This window comes from Eptatretus burgeri, chromosome 5 (genome assembly GCF_056783735.1).
Source record: "Eptatretus burgeri isolate ZD-2024b chromosome 5, Ebu_testis_v1, whole genome shotgun sequence".
In the NCBI taxonomy this organism is placed as follows: Eukaryota; Metazoa; Chordata; class Myxini; order Myxiniformes; family Myxinidae; genus Eptatretus; species Eptatretus burgeri.
In genome coordinates this window covers 77,755,107-77,778,199 of record NC_140965.1, presented here as the reverse complement: position 1 = coordinate 77,778,199, position 23,093 = coordinate 77,755,107, and the positions used below count along the sequence as shown (strand labels likewise).

Sequence of the window (23,093 nt, the reverse complement as noted above, 5' to 3'; positions counted from 1 at the left end):
CTATGAATCCATGAGCTCCACCAGCACTTGCTGCAAAGGTACTGACCAAGAGGGGTCAGCTCTTGCGTATCCACAGAGTTTAGATATTCAACACAATTAATGAGGTTTCCGAATTGTAGATGGCAGTGTCGAGCTTCGTTTCAGTCTGTGAAAGACAGAGCATGCATTCTGGTCCTGTGAGTGAGAATGATTGTGTTTTTGTATGACCGTGAACCTTGGCCTTATGGCCAAGGTACATGTGTATTCGTTTGACAAGGTTTGTTTCACCATGTGCTTTGGTCTTGGGGCAGGAAGATATGTGCTTCGCTCTATTGTAATGTTTACTTTATATTTGCCTTTTTATAAATACAAAAGGTATCTGAACAGAAATGACAGCCAGGGAACCAAAAAGGTGTCTGTGGATTGATTTCCTTTGGAAGGGTTTGGCATTGCGTCAAAAGTTTTGAAAGCCTTCAGGCTGATGAGACTGCGTTTAGCAATTGACACCAAATTTAGCAGTGGATGATTGGTCATACCAGAAATGTTAGGGACCACTGGCAATCATCAGACAGAGTGGATTCTCCGCAGAAAGTTGAGTTGGTAAGCTGCCCCACATGGGATTATATCCAAATATCACTTCTTAACCATAATGGAGACATGAACCCATGAGTCACAGAAGCACTTGTTGCAAAAATATTGGCTAACAGGGGGTTCCTGCCACACATCCACAACAAACCCTGTTTAATGTTTGTATTTTTTGAGAAAACTAAAATAATCCACCCCTCTCCCCACCACGAACCCCTTAACTCTTCCCCTAGAAAATGAAAGCTAAATAACACCTGAATGGATGTGCAGAGAGCTCATAATCCAAAAATCACAAAAATCATTGGCTCTGTAACCCGCATGCAAAGGACAAAAATAGCACCGCAAAGCGGGCATAACCCCTCAGCCCCTTGACGCAAACCAATTTCAAGATGGTGGCTATATTGAAAATCGCAGCACGCCCATTTTCGAAAGGAACCTTCCTCTACTCAACCCCAACACACCCAGCAAAAATGGATTTAATCGGACAAGGCGTTCTCCTTGAAATTGATGGAAACCAATATCAAGATGGCTGCCGTGGCGGCCACAGTGAAAATCGCAGCATGCCCATTTTGGAAAGGAACCTTCCTCTACTCAACCCCATTATACCTCGCCAGAATAAAATCAATGTGTGAAGCCGTTCTCAAGTTATTGTCCGGAAACCAAATTCAAGATGGCTGCCATAGCCGCCATATTGGATATCGCATCGCACTGAATATCGAAAGGAACCTTCCTCTACCCAGCCCCATCACACCCTACAAAAATGGATTTAATCGGACAAGGGGTTCTCCTCGAAATCGACGGAAACCAATTTCAAGATGGCTGCCATGGAGGCCACATTGAAAATCGCAGCGCGCCCATTTTCGAAAGGAACCTTCCTCTACTCAACCCAAACACACCCTGCAAACATGGATTTAATCAGACAAGGCGTTCTCCTCGAAATCGACGGAAACCGATTACAAGATGGCTGCCATGGAGGCCACATTGAAAATCGTAGCGCCCATTTTCGAAAGGAACCTTCCTCTACTCAACCCCAACACACCCTGCAAAAATGGATTTAATCGGACAAGGCGTTCTCCTCGAAATCGACGGAAACCGATTTCAAGATGGCTGCCATGGAGGCCACATTGAAAATCGCAGCATGCCTATTTTCGAAAGGAACCTTCCTCCACTCATCCCAACATACCCTGCAAAAATGGATTTAATCGGATAAGGCGTTCTCCTCGAAATTGACGGAAACCAAAAGTTGACAGACGCCCGGACGGACGCCTGGACTCCCGCCGGACAACGCCTATGACGACAATACCCCTTAGCCAATTCAGGCTGAGGGGTAAAAACGGTGTTAAGCTTGTTTCACTGTCTGTAGACAGTCTATGATCGAGGAACAACGTTAAAAATTTTATAATTAAATTGAAGATATCAATCAAGAACACGGACCTGTAGTTTAGCAGGACTTTGGCTCTGAATTTGGCAAATTGTACGGAATCTCGTGCTGAGCACGCATGTGCAGAGTAGTAAGGTATTTTTACTTGGCGAAATAATTTTTCCAAGTATGTTGTTGGTCTGTAGTGTCTGTCTGTCTGTCTGTCTGTCTGTCTGTCTGTCTGTCTGTCTGTCTGTCTGTCTGTCTGTCTGTCTGTCTGTCTGTCTGTCTGTCTGTCTGTCTGTCTGTCTGTCACTTGGTGAAATAATTGTGCAAAGTTTGTCTGTCTGTCTCACGATTTTTGTGCAGAGTTTCCAAGCAATCGTTGTGAAATTTTTTGTGTAGGTCGGTGACCGGCCAAGGATAACAACGCACATTTTGGGTCAGGATCCGAAAATGTTTTTAATGATTCTTCATCATTGAGAGATGGGGCCAAAAACGATATTGCACGATATCTGAAAAAGTTGTGGACAGGTGGGTGTGTGACAAGGACAAATCGATTCGATTTTGATGGAGATTCAAATATGTAGCTTGATATAAGAGTTTAAAGTGATTTTTTTTACTTTAACTTTTTTAATTTTTAAAGTGATACTTCATCATTGAGAGATGGGGCCAAAAACTATATCATGATATCTCAACAAGTTGTGAATGAGTTATGACAAAACTTGGTAGGATGCGTTGGTTCGGAGATAAAAACAAGCCGATTCGATTTTGGTTCATGTCCAATTTCAGATCTGGCGATCGGTGGGATAAGTGGGAAACTGGGGCCAATTACAAAAGGTAGACTGTTCAGCTTGGCTAAAAAGATTTGATATCATAATTGATATGGCTAAAAAGAGGTATGCGCTCCATCGAGTGTCATTCTAGTTAATTCTGTTTTGTCTTGTCACTCTGAAAGATTTCTTGGCTGTCTGCATGACTTGTTTGTCTGTCTGTTTGGCTGTCACAATTTTTGTCCAGTTTTCAAGCAATCGTTCTGAAATTTTTTGTGTGCGTTGCTGAGCAACGCACATTTTTGGTCAATATCTGGATCCAGATCCGAGCATTTTTTTAACGTGATTCTTTACCATTGAGACATGCGGCCAAAATTAATATATCGCACAATATCTCAAAAAAGTAATGGACAGATTTGGACGAAACCTGGTGGACAGCTTGGGTGCATGACACGACAAGACAAATCGATTTGATTTTGGTGAAGATCTGAATCTGGATCTGTATACGAGAATTTTCAAATTTTTGAAGTGGTTCAACACCGTTGAGAGATGGGGCTAAAACGATACATAACAGGATGTCTCAAAACGTTGTGGACGATTCTGACGAAACCTGGTGAACAGGTTGGGTGTGTGATAAGAACAAATCCAATCTATTTTGGTGAAGACCCGAATCCGATAATTTTTTAATGCGATTCTTCACCATTTATTGATATGGCTAAAAACTATATCTATATATATATATATATATATATATATATATATATATATATATATATATATATATATATATATATATATATATATATATATATATATATATATATATATATATATATATATATCACGATATCTCAAAAACGTTCTGGACAGATTCAGATGAAACTTGTTGGACTGGATGGGTGTGTTACAAGGACGAATGTATTCGATTTTTGTGAAGATCTAAATCTGGATCCAGATAAAATAATTTTTTAATCTTTAAAGTGATTATACACCATTGAGAGATGGGGGCAAAAATGATATGTAGCATGATATCTCAAAAAAGTTGTGACGAGTTATGACAAAACTAGATGGATGATTGGTTAGGTGACAAGAACAAGCCAATTTGATTTTAGTTCAAGTCCGGATTCAGATCCGGTCTATCAGTGGGATACAAAACAAACTGTTCAGCCTGGTGGAGGTATGTGCTCCACCGAGTGTCGTTCTCGTGCATTCTGTTCATTCTGTTTCGCCAAGTGTCACTATGAGTGATTTCTATTTTTTTTACTCTGTATGTCTGGCTGGCAATAAAACAAAATTGCAAATCATCCCAAACAGTAGGGTCCGGCGATATATCGATATACCGGTGATATCAATGTAATTTTTCATATCGATATACTGGTATTGGAATTCTGAATATACCGGTATTCCGAAAAAAAAAAAAAAAAAAAAAAAACGATATGAAAAGAAGCCAGTCCATCACCAACAAATCGAAGAAAATTGATTACAATTCTTAAATTTCCGTACATGATTTTAAAAAGCTTTGATGCACTCGGCGTCTCAGCTCAACATGGAACAGGAACAGTGAAACATGTGACGTCAAGACGTACCAGGATGTACAGTATGTTTTCACTTTTAACCCTCAGCATACAAGCACCCATACAAGCAATCGCGTTTTTCTTTGCCCTCGTGGATAGTTTTAAAGTCCTTCCTCGGCCCTCTTGAGCTCCTGACCACTTACAAAGCTTTTGTCCGTAGCCTGATGGAGTACTGCTCTCCCCTCTGGGCTGGTGCTCCTGCCTCCCACCTTTCTCGACTTCACGCTGTCGAAACCAGGGCTTTTAAGATCATTGGCATCTCCCGCAATGAAGCTGAGTCTTTGGGCCTCTCACTCAATCACCGCAGGTTGGTCGGTGGTCTTTCTGTCTTCTACCGACTCCTCTCCAGCCTTGCCCCCCCTGCTCTCTCTGCGATTTGTCCCAACCACATTTCCACAGGGCGCTCAAGGTCCGCCAACAACCCCCTTCTGGTAAAACTACCAAAATCACGAATCACTGCTCATCTTCACTCTTTCATTCCTCTTTTTTCCCGCCTTTGGAATAAACTTCCTCACTCTATTCTTTCCCATTCTTCCCTTCAGGCTTTCAAAACAGCTGTTCACCACCACCTCTTATCTTCCCCCATCCAAATCCTTGATCTTTTCTACCCCCGATAATCCACCCAAGCCCACTTCCTTCAATTCTCCTGCTTTCCTTCCTGAAAGTCCCTTTAATGTCCATCTTCCCCTCGCCATGTTCCCCGTCCCATCCCCATCCCTCTCCCTTCCACAGTTCACCTGTGTCTGTTCCCCAATGTTTTGTCCCTTCCACTCCCGCCCCTCTTGTCTCATGCCTCCTTGCTGTGAGTTGTGTGTTAGCTCTCATACGAGCCTCGACCAAGGTATACAAAAAAAAAAAAAAAAAAAAAAAAAAAAAAAAAAAGCAACTTTGAATAATAAAGTTATTATTTTAGATGAATCTGGTGTGCTTTAGAAATCCTGTTCCAAGTCAGTGATCTGCAATAGTGATACCGGTATGAAAGCAATAATGGTACAGCGATGGCGATCGATTCCAACCAACCTATGTCGACTGGCAATCCCGACCACTTTAAAACAAAATAATTCTTAATACAAATTGAAGTTGGAAGTAAAATAACTGCTCTCATCATGGAGGGGGGGGGGGAATCCCTGTGTGGGAATACTTTGAAAATTTACCGTGTATCAATGATGTGTACATCATATATGAATACATAATGGACCATTGCGTATTTTTGGAACCTGCTTAAATAATATAAATAATAAAATTAATAATTTTTTTTATTTTTAATAATATCGATATACCAGTATGACCACACCTATTACAAAAGGTAGACTGTTCAGTCGCTATCGACAACTAAATAAAAATCGACGATATCGACGTTCAGTCGAAAATAAATAAAATCGATATCGACGGAGCCTACCAAACAGGAAACTTCATTTTTAGCTACATGATAAAGGACACAGACAACATGTATGAATAACTAATTTAACAAAGTGGTGTAAAAGATGGTGCATTAATGGCGGTAAACTTCCTAAAAATATATAAAATTTAAAGCTTCTTTTTATTTTTTTCTACAGCCTTTAAAACCTTTATTTTATTTAAATTGAAGTATTTACTTGAACACTGTAGAACACAAACCCCTTGTTGTCACTTCCAAAAACCTCCAGTTTAGCAGTACTTGGACAAAATATTCTATCATTTTACGTCATATCGACCAATCAAATTTGCTGCTCGTGCTCTCAGTGTTGGGGAATATTGAGATTCAAAGAAAATGGTGGCTCGTAGGAAATATCGATTGTGCTCCACAACACAAACCAAGAGTTGAAAAGACCCTTCCTATATCCTTTTTCTCAAGACTGCATGAGGTAAGGTGTTTCATGAACTCTAGTTATTAAAGTTTTTCATCAATATGTTTGATTATATTTTCTACGTAAAGCTAAATTGAAAGTTTTCAGGAAACTCAGAAGAATTATGGCAAAGAAAATAAATTACATTTTACCTGTAGGGTTGTAAGGAAAAGCAGAGAGAATCATGTGAAAACATGAAATGAAATACTGTATCAAAAGAAAAATGTACAAAGAGATGATTGTAAAAATAATTTTAAAAATGAAAAAATAGTTGTAGTAATACTCTGTGTACCATTGTGAGGACAGAGGGCTCAGGAGAAAATGCGGAGAAGGTGCGACAAGCTCGCAGGTCCACTGGGTCTCGGAGATAGAAAGCCTGCACGGCTGGAGCCACAAGTTGTGGGTGTCGTTGCAGGAGACTGGCCAACACTGCTGGAAGTATGCAGTACGCATGGTGCAGGTTGTCTTGGGCCTTGACTGGGTAGCTGTGAGCAAAGAATGGGCAAGGGAGGAAAAGAGAAGTTAATCACCATGATTTGTGGTTTACAAAAAAAAAGGACAGGTCATTCTCAAATACATCTCAACCAAAAGAGCCAAGTCAACATTTTAGAACTTTCCATGCTCTTGCTGTATTTTGTTGCTGTGAATCTTTGCTTTAGCCTTTTCTTGTGAGACAGAGAAAAACTACAAGGATCAAAATAATCTGGATGCCAACAAAACTCACCAATCTACTCTTATTCCTATTGCTTGTCTGACCCTTTCTCCAGCCAGGTACTTGTCCCCATTCTGAGCAAGAATGTCGAGGGCAGATTGTAGTTTTAAAGGTGCAGGTTCGGGATGAGTGTCACCAGGTGCTCGAGATGGAGGAATTATGTGAACCTCCCCACGACGGAGAAAAACCTGGAAGGACAACTGTTGGTTTGTGAATTGCTTTGGACATGAGCATCATGCTTAATCAGAGATTTGGTCAGAAATCGTGTGGCCTAACATAAAGTCATTAAAAAAAAATCTTGCTATTATCCTTTAAAAACATTTGGAGGCTTTTAACTGAACAATTATCCTTAGGTTTATACTTCAATGTGAGTCCATGGACTGAAACAAGAACACTTTTGTAAATTACTGCATCAATTTTTATTCTCAGCAAATTTCCTGCCTGTACTTAAGCTCGGGCAATGGACTAGTGCATGATGTGCGAGCATTTCTTGTAAAGTGCACGAGGTGCGAGCGTTTATTTTAATGTAGAGAAGTAGTTCACTCACTTGATGCCCTCCAGCAAGGAAAGTATTTGCTCATCATCAAAAGAAGTGACATTTTATTGCTTGATGGCCTTAGCACTGTGAAATTGTGATGAATGTACACACCCGATTATCGCAGCTGTCTGGGTTCAGCCATCTTGGCAGATGGTTAGCAGATTCAATTAACAGAAACTGTCCATCCACATCTTCCATCCTGCCAATAAAATTCTCAGTCTGCACTACAATTTTCTGGGTGAAAGCAAAGTTAATCATTCAACAACTGTATTCCGTTTTCACAGCGATCTATGTTCAACGTACCAAGCAAACAATTCTGGAAACCGTCGAGTGACTTCACGCAGCAAGAACACAATGAACCACTCATCCTCGATGTTGTCTCCAAAATCTGTGACACCTGCAAGATGTGCTGGAACCTCCCCTGTAAACAAACAATACCTACATTTTAATATGAATGAAATTCAGATTGCTCTGTTCACTCTACCTGTAAAGCGATTGATAAGCAGGCTATTCCTTAATAACGAACTTCTTTAACCTTTTTGAAGGTGGGAAAGGCCGGCCAGGGGGAAAGAGCGCTTGGAAATCAACACCCCAAAATATTTTCGCAACTATCCTTAAAACATGGTTGTACATGAAATGTTTTGTTCTCTTAAAGTTAAAAATAAATACTGTCCATAACGAGCCAAGCCAACAAAATATTGATAGCAATCATGAAATAACAATATAACACACATTAAAAAGATTGCCAAGCTGGTCTTTGGGTGACATTGACTGCCGTTTACCCACACCTTCAATCATTTAACATTGCCTCGAGATGTGTGCATGTGTGTGTGTGTGTGTGTTTTTTTGTTTCTTTGAAGAGATATGAGAGCACAGCTAAACAAATTGGACAGCAATTACTTGTACTCCTCCAATTAAAAAACAAAACAACACAACAGAGCAGACTTTGCATTCAGGTCATGTCGTGGTCATGGCCCACAGACTTCTTCAGGATTACAGGAAACCACTCAATATCACCTGTACTTACAGTAAAAAAAAAATGCAAACAAGATGGTATCACGATTCCCAGAAATCTTGCTTCCAGCTGTCAGAATGCATTGCCTTTATTAACTGTCAAGGTCCAAAGATGATGAGATGAAAGGCCCCACATAAACTTACTTTCAACACATCACAAAGCACTAATAATTATGTTTAAATATATTATTTATAAAATAGCTGGTTTACAATCAACATTGTTATTTTGTTTTGTTTTTTTTTGTCCCAATTTTTATTTTTTTTGTTGTTAAAACACTAAATGTGTTTTAACACTGACTGTGTTGCAAGCAAGAAACCGACACATTCAATTGGCCCACCTTTGACTCTGTGACAGACAGAGCGAGCAATGAAGGCAATTATCAATGTATCTGGTTCAACATTAAAGTGCTTACACCTACATGTTGTCCATCCATCAGGACTATACTCTGTGCAGAGCGTTGGTGCTGCCGAAGCAGTCTCCTTGGCTATTGGGCACAATCCTGGACAGGTCGCCACTCCGACACAGGATACCAGCAAGCTGGCACTCATTTTGCCAACCTCAGAAGGATGACAGGCAGAGTCAACCCCACCTGGTATTAATTCAACAGCCGAGTGGGATCCCAAGCCCACCACCCTAACCATTAAGCCAACACCAGGCATATACATGTTGTCAACTTTGGTTAAACAATGATTAAATTACACCTTGCTATCTGGTTATTATCTTGCCAAAACGAAGTTTTTGCAAGATATGTTAATCAGCTTGTATGCTTTTTTTTATTTTTTTTATTTTTTTGTTTGTTTGTTTGTTTGTTTGTCTGTAATCACGTATAAAAAATTCTGCAGAGCACAGTTATCATTGGAAATGTTTGTAACTTCACATATCAGAGGCCTATAGAGGTCCCTTTCAGTGCACAAAATTTTGAAGGTCAAGATCAAAGGTCAAGGTCACTGTCGCAAATCAGGGGAGTCGACGAAACTCTTGTTTTTTGAGTAATTTTGATCGGATAGTCTTCAAACTTCATGGGAATATAGTTCATGGTCTGGCGCTCAGCTGATTAATTTTTGGTGGCGATTGGCCTTGACCTTCATATGTTTTTTTTTTTTTTTTGGTCTGTAATCACATATAAATCACTCTACAGAGCACAGTTATCATTGGAAATTTTTGTAACTTCGCATATCAGAGGCCTATAGAGGTCCCTTTCAGCGCATAAAATTTTGAAGGTCAAGGTCAAAGGTCAAGGTCACTTTGTCGCAAATCAGGGGAGTCAACGAAACCCTTATTTTTTGAGTAATTTTGATCGGATAGTCTTCAAACTTCATGGGAATATAGTTCATGGTCTGGCGCTCAGCTGATTAATTTTTGGTGGCGATTGGCCTTGACCTTCATGGTTAACGCCTGAGGTCAAACATATTTGACCCCAAGGTCAAATTTTCAAGTTTTAGGAACCATATCGTGTAGTACCTCAAATTGAACACCTCGATGAGTGCTTTCTAGATATGTCAAGCTTGAGACATTATGACGTCATTTGGTGACGTTATGAGGCAAAAGCATATTTTTCATGGTTACTCTGTAGAACAATTCTCATCAGAATCTCTCGTAGGCAGATATTCCTCAAGGAGTCGCTCCTGGTGGATAGCAGCTCTGTTCACCTCAGTGTGACCTTAAATAAGTCACATGTGGTCACCTTTTGGCAAGATACGGGTCACCCTGCGGGTGACATTGGTTTATTTTGAAGTCGATACACACTTTGAGCATCACAAATGTCAACAAGGCCGATGTAACATTCATTAATCTGTAGCAGTTCTATGTGGTGAGGCACAACATTGCCATCTGCATGACTGTCAAAGTCAAAAATCATCGCGGTTATAATCTGTTTCATTGATGTGGCTGCAACAATGTTCACTTCTTCACACTCTGTGCTGGCCTCTGAGCATATGAAGATTTTTCCAAACCGATTTTCCAAACCGGTATCCATTATACTGTGCATGTAAAGGCCCAGTCACACCTTGACGTTTTAGCCAGGAATGGCAACGTATAAAAATGCACGTAAAACGTTGGCGTACGCTGAAGTTTTGAGTTTTTTTTTTTTTTAAGTTTTGGTCGTATTCATAACGTGTTGGTCGTATGCATAACGTATTAGTCACGTGCACAGAACATTTCGTTGTGTTAAAGATAACTTATACCAACGAATGCTTAGCCTGGTGTCGGTGTTCACAACCTATGCCCAACGATAGTTTAACTTAGTCAAAGCGCGCTGCACGTATCGCCGACAAACTCGTGGCGTTCTCTGTTAAAAAAAACCTGCCGCACGCAGATTTAAATCATAACCGTCTGAAAATTGGAAGTGTCAAAATCGCAGTCACACCTTGACGATTTAGCCAGCGTATGCCGACCTATGAAAAATGTGTCTAAAACGCTGGGACACGTCAAATACGGTATGGGTAAGTTGTGTATACGTTAGGAGCACGATGAAAAACAATGAAGTACGCTGGCATATTACGTGGTACGTCTAATATGTCGTGAAATTTCAAGCATGCTGAAAATTTTACGACGTACTCGACGTATGGCTCACAAGTTCCGCATACGCTGGCGTAAGTTCTCGGCACGCTCCGCAATTGTTTACACACGTCGGCCACACGTTACTTGTAAGTTACTCATAAGTCGAAACACGTCGAGGTAATGTTTACCATACCCGAAACTTAATTTTTAGCCTACGAGTAACGTGCTTTGAACCTATTAGTAGCGTGCTTTGAACCTATATGGAACGTATCTCAAACGCACATTGGCGTAAGTAGACGAATTTGATTGACGTCTTTCGCACGACCACAGAACTTACTGAACGTGTTTTTAACTTACAGCTACCGTATAATGGCGATTTGGCAGCGTTTAGGGGAATTGGTATATACAAATGGGCTTCACAAGAGGAATCTGTCAGTGTTCCAGACTCCATGTTAAGTAGATGTCAATGTCAGAAGCAGTGGCAGTAGTAGTAGTAGTAGTAGTAGTAGTAGTAGTAGTAGTAGTTCGAGAGAATTTAGTGTTGTCGATGTTATTAGTAGTAGTAGTTCGAGATAATTTAGTGATGTCGATGTTGGTGGTAGTAGTAGTAGTTCGAGATAATTTAGTGATGTCGATGTTGGTGGTAGTAGTAGTAGTAGTAGTAGTAGTAGTAGTAGTAGTAGTAGTAGTAGTAGTAGTAGTAGTAGTAGTAGTAGTTCGAGAGAATTTAGTGATGTCGATGTCATTAGTAGTAGTAATAGTAGTTCGAGAGAATTTACTGATGTCGATGTTGGTGGTAGTAGTAGTATTACTTTCAAGTAACGTGTTGCAAAGTGTGAAAAACGTTCGTGTAGCGTGCTTACAAAACGTTACTCATAGGTTAGAAATAAGTTTCGGGTACGCTAAACATTACCTCGACGTGTTTCGACTTTTCAGTAACTTACAAGTAACGTGTTTCAACGTGTGTCAACGATTGCATAACATGCCTACAACTTATGGCCAGCGTAGCAGAACGTGTGAGTCATATGCCGGCATACGTCGTAAAATTTCAAGCATGAAAAAATTCGAGGAAAACGCAAAAGTACAACGTTTAAAGCCAGCGTACTACGACGTATGGCAGTGTTTTTCAGCGTGCTCTCAATGTTATCAAAACTTACCCATAACGTATTCGACGTGTACCAGCGTTTTACACAAATTTTCCAAAAATCGGCATAAGCTGGCTAAAACGTCAAGGTGTGACTGGGCCTTTAGATCTCGAGTTATGTACACGGAATTCCAGACAATACAATAAATAACAAGAAAAAGAGCAATTAGAGATTGCAGACCCTCGCCAGGAGTTTTGTGTGGCGTTTATGTACCGCTGTGTTACGTAATTAATAAGAGACATAATTAGAACTGCTGTCAGTGATGACCGGGTACCAAGACATCCCGCTTTGATGCAACCCTGCCTTGATCAGACACCTGACCCTTAACCATGACATTTTATATTATTCAAATGAATTTAGAATTTAGAATAAATCCAATTCAAATCAAATGGAAGATCAAATAGGTAGTAATCAGAGTAATTAGAGTATTAGAGTAAATTCTGCATTCGAGTAATCAGAAGCCCAAGCAAGCAAAAAGCAAATATGAAGTTATCAGGACGAACCTAGATAAGATTCACAATTCAGCTGCTACCCCTATACCCTCAAACCCAACCAGGCACGGCCAAGTGAACCTTATTCAAAAAAAAAAAATATATATATATATATATATATATATATATATATATATATATATATATATATATATATATATATATATATATATATATTAAAAATAAAAAAGAACCTCGATCAAAAAATATAAATAATTCTGCCTGCCAGATCATGCGTCCGATCAAGTTGAAATATTAAAAATGTATTCCCCATCTCTACTAGATGATAATTGTGATGTTTCACATTGATTAAGTGGTTCCAGAGAAAACATTATTTAATATTTTTCTTCAATCCAATATGGCTGCCAAACCATGTGACCTATTAATTATTCCTTAACAAACTTGTACACCCATGGCTTGAGGAACATTTGTGTGAAATTTCCCCTTGATATGTCCAGCCATTCTGGAGAAGAAGATTTTTATAGGTTTTAGGATAAATTCAATATGGCTGCCAAACCATGAGACCTATGATGTCATGTGTGAACTTTTTGTTCCTCATGGAAAAGCGGTCAGACGTGTAAAGTTTCACTTCAATCTGTTCAGCCACTTCAGAGAAGAAGATTTTTGAAGGTTTTATTTTCTTTTGTAAAAAAACAATATGGCTGCCAAATCACATGACCGATGACATCATCATTTTACTTTTCTGTGCACCATTTTATCCCGAGATGACCCTCAAAATTTTTCATACTGATCAGATGTAGCGTTCTACATTTGCAATTATGACGTCACAACAAAACACCATATGACATCATAAAAAATAAAAAAAATCACACTTATTCCCCATGAGGAGTACTTGCTATGTGCCAAGTTTCAATTTTTTCCTTGATGCGGTTTCAAATAGGCAGAGGTCCAAAGTTTTCCATTTTCTAACACGGCTGCCACACCACATGACCTATGATGTCATGATTATCATGCAAACATTCTACATGCATCGTCGCACCTATGGTGAAAATTTCATCTCAATCCGACAAGCGGTTGTGGAGAAAAACATTAAAGGTCTGTGCAGACAAACAAACAAACAAGCAGTCATAGACTGGTACTTACGAAATCGTCAACTTGACATCTGACCTTCTCGAATAAAAGCTGTCTCCAGAGAAGGTAGCGACGCAAACCAGAAGTTTCTACGATGATTCTGTACCAAACCATCAAAAATCGAATGTTTGACCTTTGACCGATTTTGACCAAAATCTAATCAGCGCTAGCCCTCACCCTCCTGAATCACATGGTATAATTTGACATTGGTAGCTTCTTCCGTTCTCGAGTTTTAACTTTTTTTTGGGTGTTTGACCTCACTGTGACCTTGACCTTTGACCGATTTTGACCAAAATCTCATCAGCGCTAGCCATCACCCTCCTGAATCATGTGGTGTAATTTGACAATGGTAGCTTCTTCCGTTCTCGAGTTATAACTTTTTTTGGATGTTTGACCTCACTGTGACCTTGACCTTTGACCAATTTTGACCAAAATCTCATCAGCGCTAGCCAACATGCTCCTGAATCACGTGGTGTAATTTGACATTGGTAGCTTCTTCCGTTCTCGAGTTATAATTTTTTTGATGTTTCACCTCACTGTGACCTTGACCCTTGATTGATTTTGACCAAAATCTAATCAGCGATAACCATCACCCTCCTGAATCACATGGTGTAATTTGACATTGGTAACTTCTTCCGTTCTTGAGTTATAACATTTTTGGGATGTTTGACCTCACTGTGACCTTGACCTTTGACCAATTTTGACCAAAATGTAATCTGCACTAGCCATCACCCTCCTGAATCACGTGGTGCAATTTGACATTGGTAGCTTCTTCCGTTCTCGAGTTATCGTGCCTACAAACAAACACACAAACAAACAAACAAACAAACAAACAAACAGAGGACAGAAGTCATCAATATACTTACGAAATCTAAAGATTTCGTAAGTAGCAACAAACGGACCCAAACGCCACACCCTCTCCTTCGGCTTGGGTAATAAGATGTACCAACGTTGACTTAATCGCTGTGGACAGATTTCGTCAACTGCTAAAAACGATGTCTAAAAATGCATCATAAGTTGTAATATTTTGTATCTTGATTGGTTTCATGACACTTGCACCAAATGAATAAAAAAAATTTAGGACCACTGGATCTGTAGCTTAATGGGGCCCCGGCCTAATGTTGGAACTAAAAATTGGTGGAATTCTAAGAAATGGGTCTGGTGAGGAAGATTTTTGTCGCAATTTATGTGATTTTCCAAAATTTTTACTAAGTCCGCCCATTTTTGACACTTCCGGTCATGTGATCAGCATGACCACGGCAATTTAACATCACGACCCTGTCCTAATGTTGTAACCCAAATTTGGTAGCATTCTGATGGGTGGTTCTGGAGAAGAAGATTTTTAAAGGAATTCATGCAATTTTCCCAAAAGTTGACCAAGTCGGCCATTTTGACACACTTCCGGTCACGTGATCCACATGACTTCCACAATATAATTAACATCCCTACCCTACCATAATGTTGCAACCCAAATGTGTTGGCATCCTGAAATGTGGGTTTAGAGAAGAAGATTTTGGAAGAAATTTGCACAACCGCCATTTTGACACTTCCGATGACATGATCAGCATGGCCTCCGCAATTTAACATCAGGACCCGATCCTAATGTTGTAACCCAAATTTGATAGCATTCTGACTGGTAGATCAGAAGAACATTTTGGAAGAAATTTGTGGGACCGCCATTTTGACACCCTTCAGGTCATGTGATTGGCATGGCCTCCGCAATTTAACATCAGAACCCTGTCCAAATATTGTAACCCAAATTTGGCAGCATTCACACTGGTGGGTCTGGAAAATATATTTGAAGGAATTTACTAAGTCTGCCATTTTAACCTACTTGAAGTCATGTGACCAGAACAAGCTTTGCAATTTCTGTTACCAGTCAGGAGCAGAACCTTGCTGCAAATTTTCAGCCGGATTGGCCCAGCAGTTTTTCCGGAGAAGTCGAAAAAGGAGACGGACAGGATGGAGGGACAGATGATGCAAGATGACAATACCTTATCTGGAACAAGCAGAGTACCCGCCCAACGGGCGATCTTGTTCAAAGCATGCAACGCGTTCTTCTGATGCATACCTATATTTGGGTGGTGTATAGGCAACTGACAGCTCTGTATAGGCAAAATAATAATAATACATTAATTGGGGTCATTGCTGATCCTCTACAGCAAGTTTGGATGCAATTGGCCAAGAACTGTAGGAGGAATAGTGTGACAAACAAACCCACAAACAAACAAACACACAAACACCGGTCCATTAATTATAGTAAGGATTCTAATTCCAGATAAGCTAAAAATTCCTGCTTTAACCTACAGGGGGAAGAGGTGTGTGATGATATTCATCAGTGGCACAGCTGCACTCCGAGCAATGACTCAACCAGCAGCCACAGGCAACATTACAAAAAACAAGAAAAAGAGCAATCAGAGATTGCAGACCCTCACCAGGACTTTTGATTTTGTGTGGTGTATTTTGTGTGGCGTTTGTGTACTGGTGTGTTATGTAATTAATGAGATGTAATTAGAACTGCCACTTTATAACTGCTGGCAGTGATGACCGGGTATCAAGAAAGACGTCCCGCTTTGATGCAACCCCGTTTTGATCGGACACCTGACCCATGACGTTTATTATTATTCAATTGAATTTAGAATGAGATTAAAATAAATTCAATGAAAATCAAATGGAAAACAAAACCAGAGAGTTGGTGTCAAAGCCACCCAATGGTCGCCTGTTTATACATATTTTTTTTTCATATCGTTAACAAAACACATAACGTTTTTAAAAGACTAGTCTAATAATATTTTTATAAAGCATTGCAGTGAAGTCTGATCCAAATAATTTTAAAAGCAATACAAGTCTGAAGACGACGATGGTTCACGAGCGGTATTTGACGATGTAGATTGTTTCAGAAGTCAAGGATGAGACAATGTGATAATGTTTGACCAAGTTATAAAAATGATCAACATGATGTGGTACGAGTGACAAATTATTAGCTGCAAAATGTCGAAAACCCGGATTCGTTCAACAACTTTAAAAATTTGACCTTTGCATAACCTTTAAAGGTCACAAAACAATGTTGTGGACATTTAAATAAGGAAACAGGATACGTGCTATAGCTTATTGGAGTTAGTTCGTCGAAGAAGGTCGAAAACCCGGTTCGATTCCCACAACTTTGAAAATTTGACCCTTGTGAACTTTAAAGGTCAAAGGTCAAGGATTATGACCTTTGGTGCAAAACTTCCTCCAGAACATTCCAGGAACAATATAATGTCATATAGGCTATATGGCATTTCGCACTCCTCGGATTATATATCCATACTGTGATGAAATCAGCGTAAAAACAAACTTGAAGGGGGCGCCACAGGCAATGTGTTTGAGATAGAGCAAAATGGTTTCAAGACTTTAGGTGGGGAATGACCTCAAGATTATGCATAAAAAATATTGTCATCCAAGCTCTCAAAGTTTGGGCGGTCGTATGATTTTTATGTCAAAATTCGCAATTTTCTAAGTTCGTGACCTTGTGACCTTGACCTTGGGACGAAAATGAAAAATCAAGCTACGTGGGGCTATGCAGGTGCCATTGGGCTAACCAAATACCGAAACCCCTGCCAGATTCGACAAACCCCTCGGAGAAGATGGATTTTTATGTCAAAACTGCAATTTTCTAAGTTCGTGACCTTGTGACCTTGACCTTGGGACGAAAATGAAAAATCAAGCTACGTGGGGCTATGCAGGTGCCATTGGGCTAACCAAATACTGAAACCCCTGTCAGATTCGACAAACCCCCTAGGAGAAGATGCAAATTGAAATCGGCTACCCCCTAAAAACACGTTTTTTGGGCGTGGCTCCGCCCATAATGGGGGCACCACGCCCATTCTTAGGAAAACACAACTAGATCATGATATAAACCTCCCACCAAAATCCCACCAAAAAAATTCTAGTACACATCTGTATTATAATATCAAGCTTGCACACTAAAAACTCGGCGCGCCGTCACACGATCCCTATGAAGGTGCTGTGGCACTTAGCGGACATGCCGACAATGTTTGGGAAGTCTTGGCGTTCCATAGTTCCACTTGCATTTTGCACAATGCGTATTTTTGTCATTCCCCGTGTACGGTCTGTCGTCTGCTACCAGCTATGTTGTACTGCTATCCCGTGCATGTGCACGGGTATCGATAGTATTAAATGAATGGCAAGCTTCTAAATAACTTGCACCAAAAACTTTAACATTTTCATGCTCACGCTGACGCTCATGCCGGGGGTATTGCTATAGCTCTTTGTTCTTCGAATGGGCTAAAAATTTTTTAGATCATTTGTTAATTTCAACTTCACTACACCAATAGTATACCTGAAAGGAACCTCCATGCCAAATATCAGCATCCCAGTACACACATGAAATGAATGGCAAGCTTCTAAATAACTTGCACCAAAAACGTTAACGTTGATGTGCTACAAAAAAGTTAAGTTCAAAACAGGTCAAAAATTTAAAACATTTGAAATTATTTTTTAATTTCAACTTCACTACATCAACTAGATGGGGAGCACTCGGGAGAGTGCAAAACCTCCGCCGCCAATACTGCTGGGTCACTTAAGTGAACCTCATATCCTATTCATTGTAGGTCAAAACGGATCAGACTCTACTGAACCACGATTGAATAAACTAAACTAGATCGACGCGCATGTAGAAATGCCAAAAAAATAAAATCGAAATTTTTTTGAAAAAAAAGTTGCAAAATTTCATTTTTTTTTTCTCTAACAATTTTTTTTTGGGGGGGGGTTGGAAATCACTTAAAACATGTAGAAATGCAAAAAAAAAAATTCAAATATTTTTCAAATAAAATCGAAATTTTTTTGAAAAAAAGTTGCAAATTTTTTTATTTTTTTTGGTTGGAAATCACTTAAAACATGTAGAAATGCAAAAACAAAAATTCTAATGTTTTTTCAAAATGGCCGCAACAGCGGCCATATTGGACTTTGGACCAAGTCCAAAATCTAATGGCATGATCCTTGGACCATACCTAACCCCCCCCCCCCCCCACCAAGTTTCGTCGAAATCCGTCTAGGAGTTTTTTCTGTAATACTGTTCACAAACAAACAAACAGACAAGGGTGAAAACAGTAATCCCCATCCATCTTCAATGGTGGAGGTTAATAATATACCCCAAAGGAACCTCCATGCCAAATATCAGCATCCTAGTACACATATTAAATGAATGGCAAGCTTCTAAATAACTTGCACCAAAAACTTTAACATTTTCACGCTCACGCTGACGATGACGCTCGCGCTAACACCAGGGGTATCGCTATAGCTCTCTGTTCTTCAAACAGGCGAGCTAATACTGGAGGTGCAGTCCTTCATTGAAGTCATCAGAAGGAACCCGAACAAGCAAAAAGCAGAGATGAAGTCAACAGGAGGATCCTTGATTGGATTTGGGTTTCAGATGCCACTCCTCTACCCTCAAACCCATCCAAGTGCAGCCAAGTGAGCCTCATTCAAAATAAATAAATAAATAAGAATTAAAAAATCAAAAAGAACGCAGATCAAAAAAAAAAAGTAATCCTGGCTGCCAGATTATGCATCTGATCAAGTTGAAATTTAAAACACTAGTGCAGGCCCGTACGTGCGTGCCCGTACGTACATGGCCATACGTGCGGGCCCATACCTGCATGCCGGTACGTACGTAGCCATACATGCGGGACCGTACGTGCGTGGCCGTACGTGCAAAAAAAGAGAAGAAGAATTGTGACGTCATTCATGACGTCATAGCACCGTGTCTTGTCATTGGCCGACATAAATGGCCGTAACTTGGGAACCGCTTGTCCGATCGATATCAAACCTCGAAAAGGCACATCTGCGGGGCCCCGGCAATATTCCTGGCAAGTTTCAATCCGATCGGACCGGCGGTCGTCGAGAAACGGCGGTCGCAGACAGACAGAGACACACACACACACACACACACACACAGATTGCTGGAATTATAGATAGATGTATTCCCCATCACTACTATATCAAAATTGTAAAGTTTCATGTCAATTGATTAAGCGGTTCAAGAGAAATAATTTTTTCAAAGGTTTTTGCTCAATCTAATATGGCTGCCAGACCATGTAACTTATCAATTATTCGTGAATACCCTGGTATCCCCAAGGTTTGGGCAACATTTGTGTGAAGTTTCCCCTCGATCTGTCCAACCGTTCTGGAGAAGAAGATTTTTTATCTGTTTTCGGGTAAATTCAACATGGCTGCCACACCACGCGATCGATGACATCAAAATTATCAATAAAAAATTCTGCATGAGTATTCGCTCCAATCGAGAACATTTTGTCTCAATCCAACAAACTGTTGCGGAGAAAACCACTAAAGTTCTGTGCGGACAAACAAACAGACAGACAAACAACCTAACAAGAAGTTGTCATCGTGTAAGGGACGATACTTGCCAAATCCATAAAACAAATTTGACCTCAAAAACAATTGGTGGTTGAATTCAATGACCAAATATGCAACTCCTCTTCAAATTTCAAGTCAATCAGATGAAAACTGACAATGGTAGAAATTCGGACCATGTTGTCCTTTTGGCCTATGTTGATCTCAAAAATAATTGGTGGTTCAATTCAGTCACCTGATATGAAAATCCTCTTCAAATTTCAAGTCAATCAAATGCAAATTGAGGATTTTAGAAATCTCACCTAAGTTGTCGACATTTGGCGTCTGTTGACATTTTGGTCGATGTTGACCTCAAAAATAATTGGCTGGTTGAATTCATTGGCCTGAAATATAAATCCTCTTCAAATTTCAAATTAATCGGATGAAAATTGAGGATTTTAGAAATACCACCTTTGTTGTTGACCTTGGCCTATGTTGACCATTTGACCTCAAAAACAATAGGATTCTTCATGACGAACTTTACCATGTGGTGAAGTTTCGTGAAGATTGGTTTAAAATTGCGACCTGTAGGCGACAGACAGACTAACGAACAGACAGACAAACAAACAGACAGAATAACAAAATCGACTATAACCAATATACTTGAAAAATGTTTGATTTTGCAAGTAAAAAACAGACAAACGAATCCAAATGCAATACCCTCTCCTTCGGCGAGGGTAATGAATGAATAGTGTGTAATAATAAATAACAAACGACTGCAAAATCAGGTTGGGTGGGTGGGTGATAAGGACGAATTGATTATCCGGATACTGGAATTTTTTTTAAGAGATCAATTCGATCTTCACCATTAAGAGGTCGGGCCAAAAACGATATACAGCACATTATCTCAAAAAGTTATGGAAGATTCGCATAAAAATTGGTGGATGAGTTGGGTAGGTGACATGAAGAAGCCGATTCAAGGGGTGAAAACATAACCTCCATCCACCTTCGGTGGAGGAGGTAACTCGAGAGTTCAACGAACACCTGATGTAAAATGCTGTAATATTTTGGCCAAATACTGGACTGATAAATGGAAGGGGTTTGAAAGTGTGAAAAAAGGTGATTTGTGTTCTCCAGTGTTCAACCATATAATTTGATCGAAATAAAATAGGGATTTTTAAGGGTTGTATAAATAAATTCCGGAAGTTTACTGCTGCTGATGCATCGTCTTTTACACCACCTTACTTTATAACATGTTACATTATTTATTCATGCCTGTTGTTTGTGTCCCTCGATGACATCCTCAAAAACAGCAAGTTTCCTGTTTGTCTGGCTGTCAAACTTAATTGAAAATCATTCCAGAATCAAAAAAAAATTATCACTCCTCTCTGTGCATGTGCAATCAGCACGAATTCAGAGCTAAAGTATATACGTGCTGCTAAACTAAAGGCTTTTTTTCCAATTATTATTCAAGATATAACATTCAATTTAAATTTAGTTGTTCCTCGATCATAAACTGACGGTTATAGAGTCGTAGTTCATGAACTGGTCACCCTAAAAAGGCGGAGTTGTTACATGTTTTTCAAAATATCCACTTTCCACTTTGACTACAGACCAGAAAAATCACAGATATCTAGATATCTTAGTATGAGAAGAAAGGTAATTTTATCTAGTTTAATGTGGAAAAAACAGAAATAAAAAATATGCAATAGTTTTTGTGTAACAGGCAAATAAGTGATACAAGTCAGGGGTGGAGTAAACAGGTGGAGGCGACGTATGTGGCAGAGGCGGCGGATGTGGTGAGTCAAATTTAGAATAAACTGAATTTATTTCAATCAATAAGCTTTAATCTAATCTATTTTGTTATATTTTAGGTGAGTAACACTTGGGATTTGCTGTTGCATGATGCAAAATTGATTATTCAACTCGTTGTTATTCAGCAAACCCTGACCAATATGTACAAACCCCTAAAAGAGATCTAGTAAATATCTTTACATAGTTATGTATCTAGCAGATTCTCAGGATTAACTTGGCACTTGAATTGTCCAAAACGGCCAAAGGATAACTGTTCCACATCCAATTTACTCAGAAAGGGTGAATTTGAGATAAACGCGAAAATGTGTTTTCCTTGTAATGCATTATCCATTAAAGTTCATAATTAAAAATACCATATTCGCCGTTAATTAGTGGTTTTGCTAGTTTTTTTTCACACAAGTGCATGTAGCTTGGTGATGTCAATCAACACAGAGAAAACTGAAAAATTGAATATTTTGACCCTGTAACGCAAATGATGACCAGTTCATGAACTACGACCATAGACAGATAAGACACAGACAGACAGACGTGAAACAATTTTCGGTTTGAGTGCTCAGGGTAAACAAACAAGGTGTGATCATTTAAAACAAAAAAGCTTTAAAGATAATACTGCAGTTCAGTACAGTACAGTACAGTACATACAGTACAGGTCAAATACTGTACAGTAATAATAGACCATGGCCTGATTAATTTGAAATCTGAGATGGTCATGTATCAAAATGAATGGGAATGGGCAAATAGCCTCGTGCTATGTGCACTCACCTCTGTGCTGTCTTGCAACCCGGTTATAAACGGTCAATGTCGTGTTTCCCATGTGAGGGGGGGAATCAATGTCGTCCTTCGTCCGCTGGATGGACATTTAGCCAGAGAATCCGTCGCCAGAGACGTTAAAGGTTCCCATCATGGGCTGCCTTTTTGGCTGCAGGTTGCATCATTGGTTTGGGGGCGCAGCTATGCCGCTGATGCAGTGCCCCTACTACCAGTATACTGGTGCACATGTCACCAACCTGGTGTATACTGGTGCTCATTACTGGAAGGATGACAGGCTGAGTCAACCCCCTGGTGTTAATTCAGTGGCCAATGGGGCTCGAACTCAGGACCCCAGGATCACAAGCCACCACCCTAACCGCTAAGCCAACACCAGGCACGTTAAAGGTTCCTCGGGATTTGTGCAGAGCCGGTGCGTTATCACCAACATCCTGAACAAACTACAAATTCCTGCGTTTGTTACCTCCACCACCGAAGGTGAAGGAGGTTATGTTTTCACCACTTTCTGCCCGTCTGTGTACAGGATATCTCAAAAACTTGTGGACGGATTGGGATGAAATTTTGTGC

General features: G+C 39.8%; 1 protein-coding gene across 3 annotated transcripts in view; it reads right to left on the bottom strand.

Annotated features, from left to right (window-relative positions):
- ECD (ecdysoneless cell cycle regulator) overlaps window positions 1-23,093 on the bottom strand; it is a 464,207-nt gene that overhangs the window by 125,605 nt on the left and 315,509 nt on the right. For all 3 annotated transcript variants that reach the window (XM_085882528.1, XM_085882526.1, XM_085882527.1), the window contains exons 2-5: window positions 7,651-7,768; window positions 7,459-7,546; window positions 6,822-6,997; window positions 6,390-6,582 (exon numbers count right to left, since the gene is read on the bottom strand). In XM_085882528.1, the coding sequence (XP_085738654.1) occupies window positions 6,390-6,582; window positions 6,822-6,997; window positions 7,459-7,546; window positions 7,651-7,768 (575 nt within the window). The remainder of the gene's footprint in view (window positions 1-6,389; window positions 6,583-6,821; window positions 6,998-7,458; window positions 7,547-7,650; window positions 7,769-23,093) is intronic.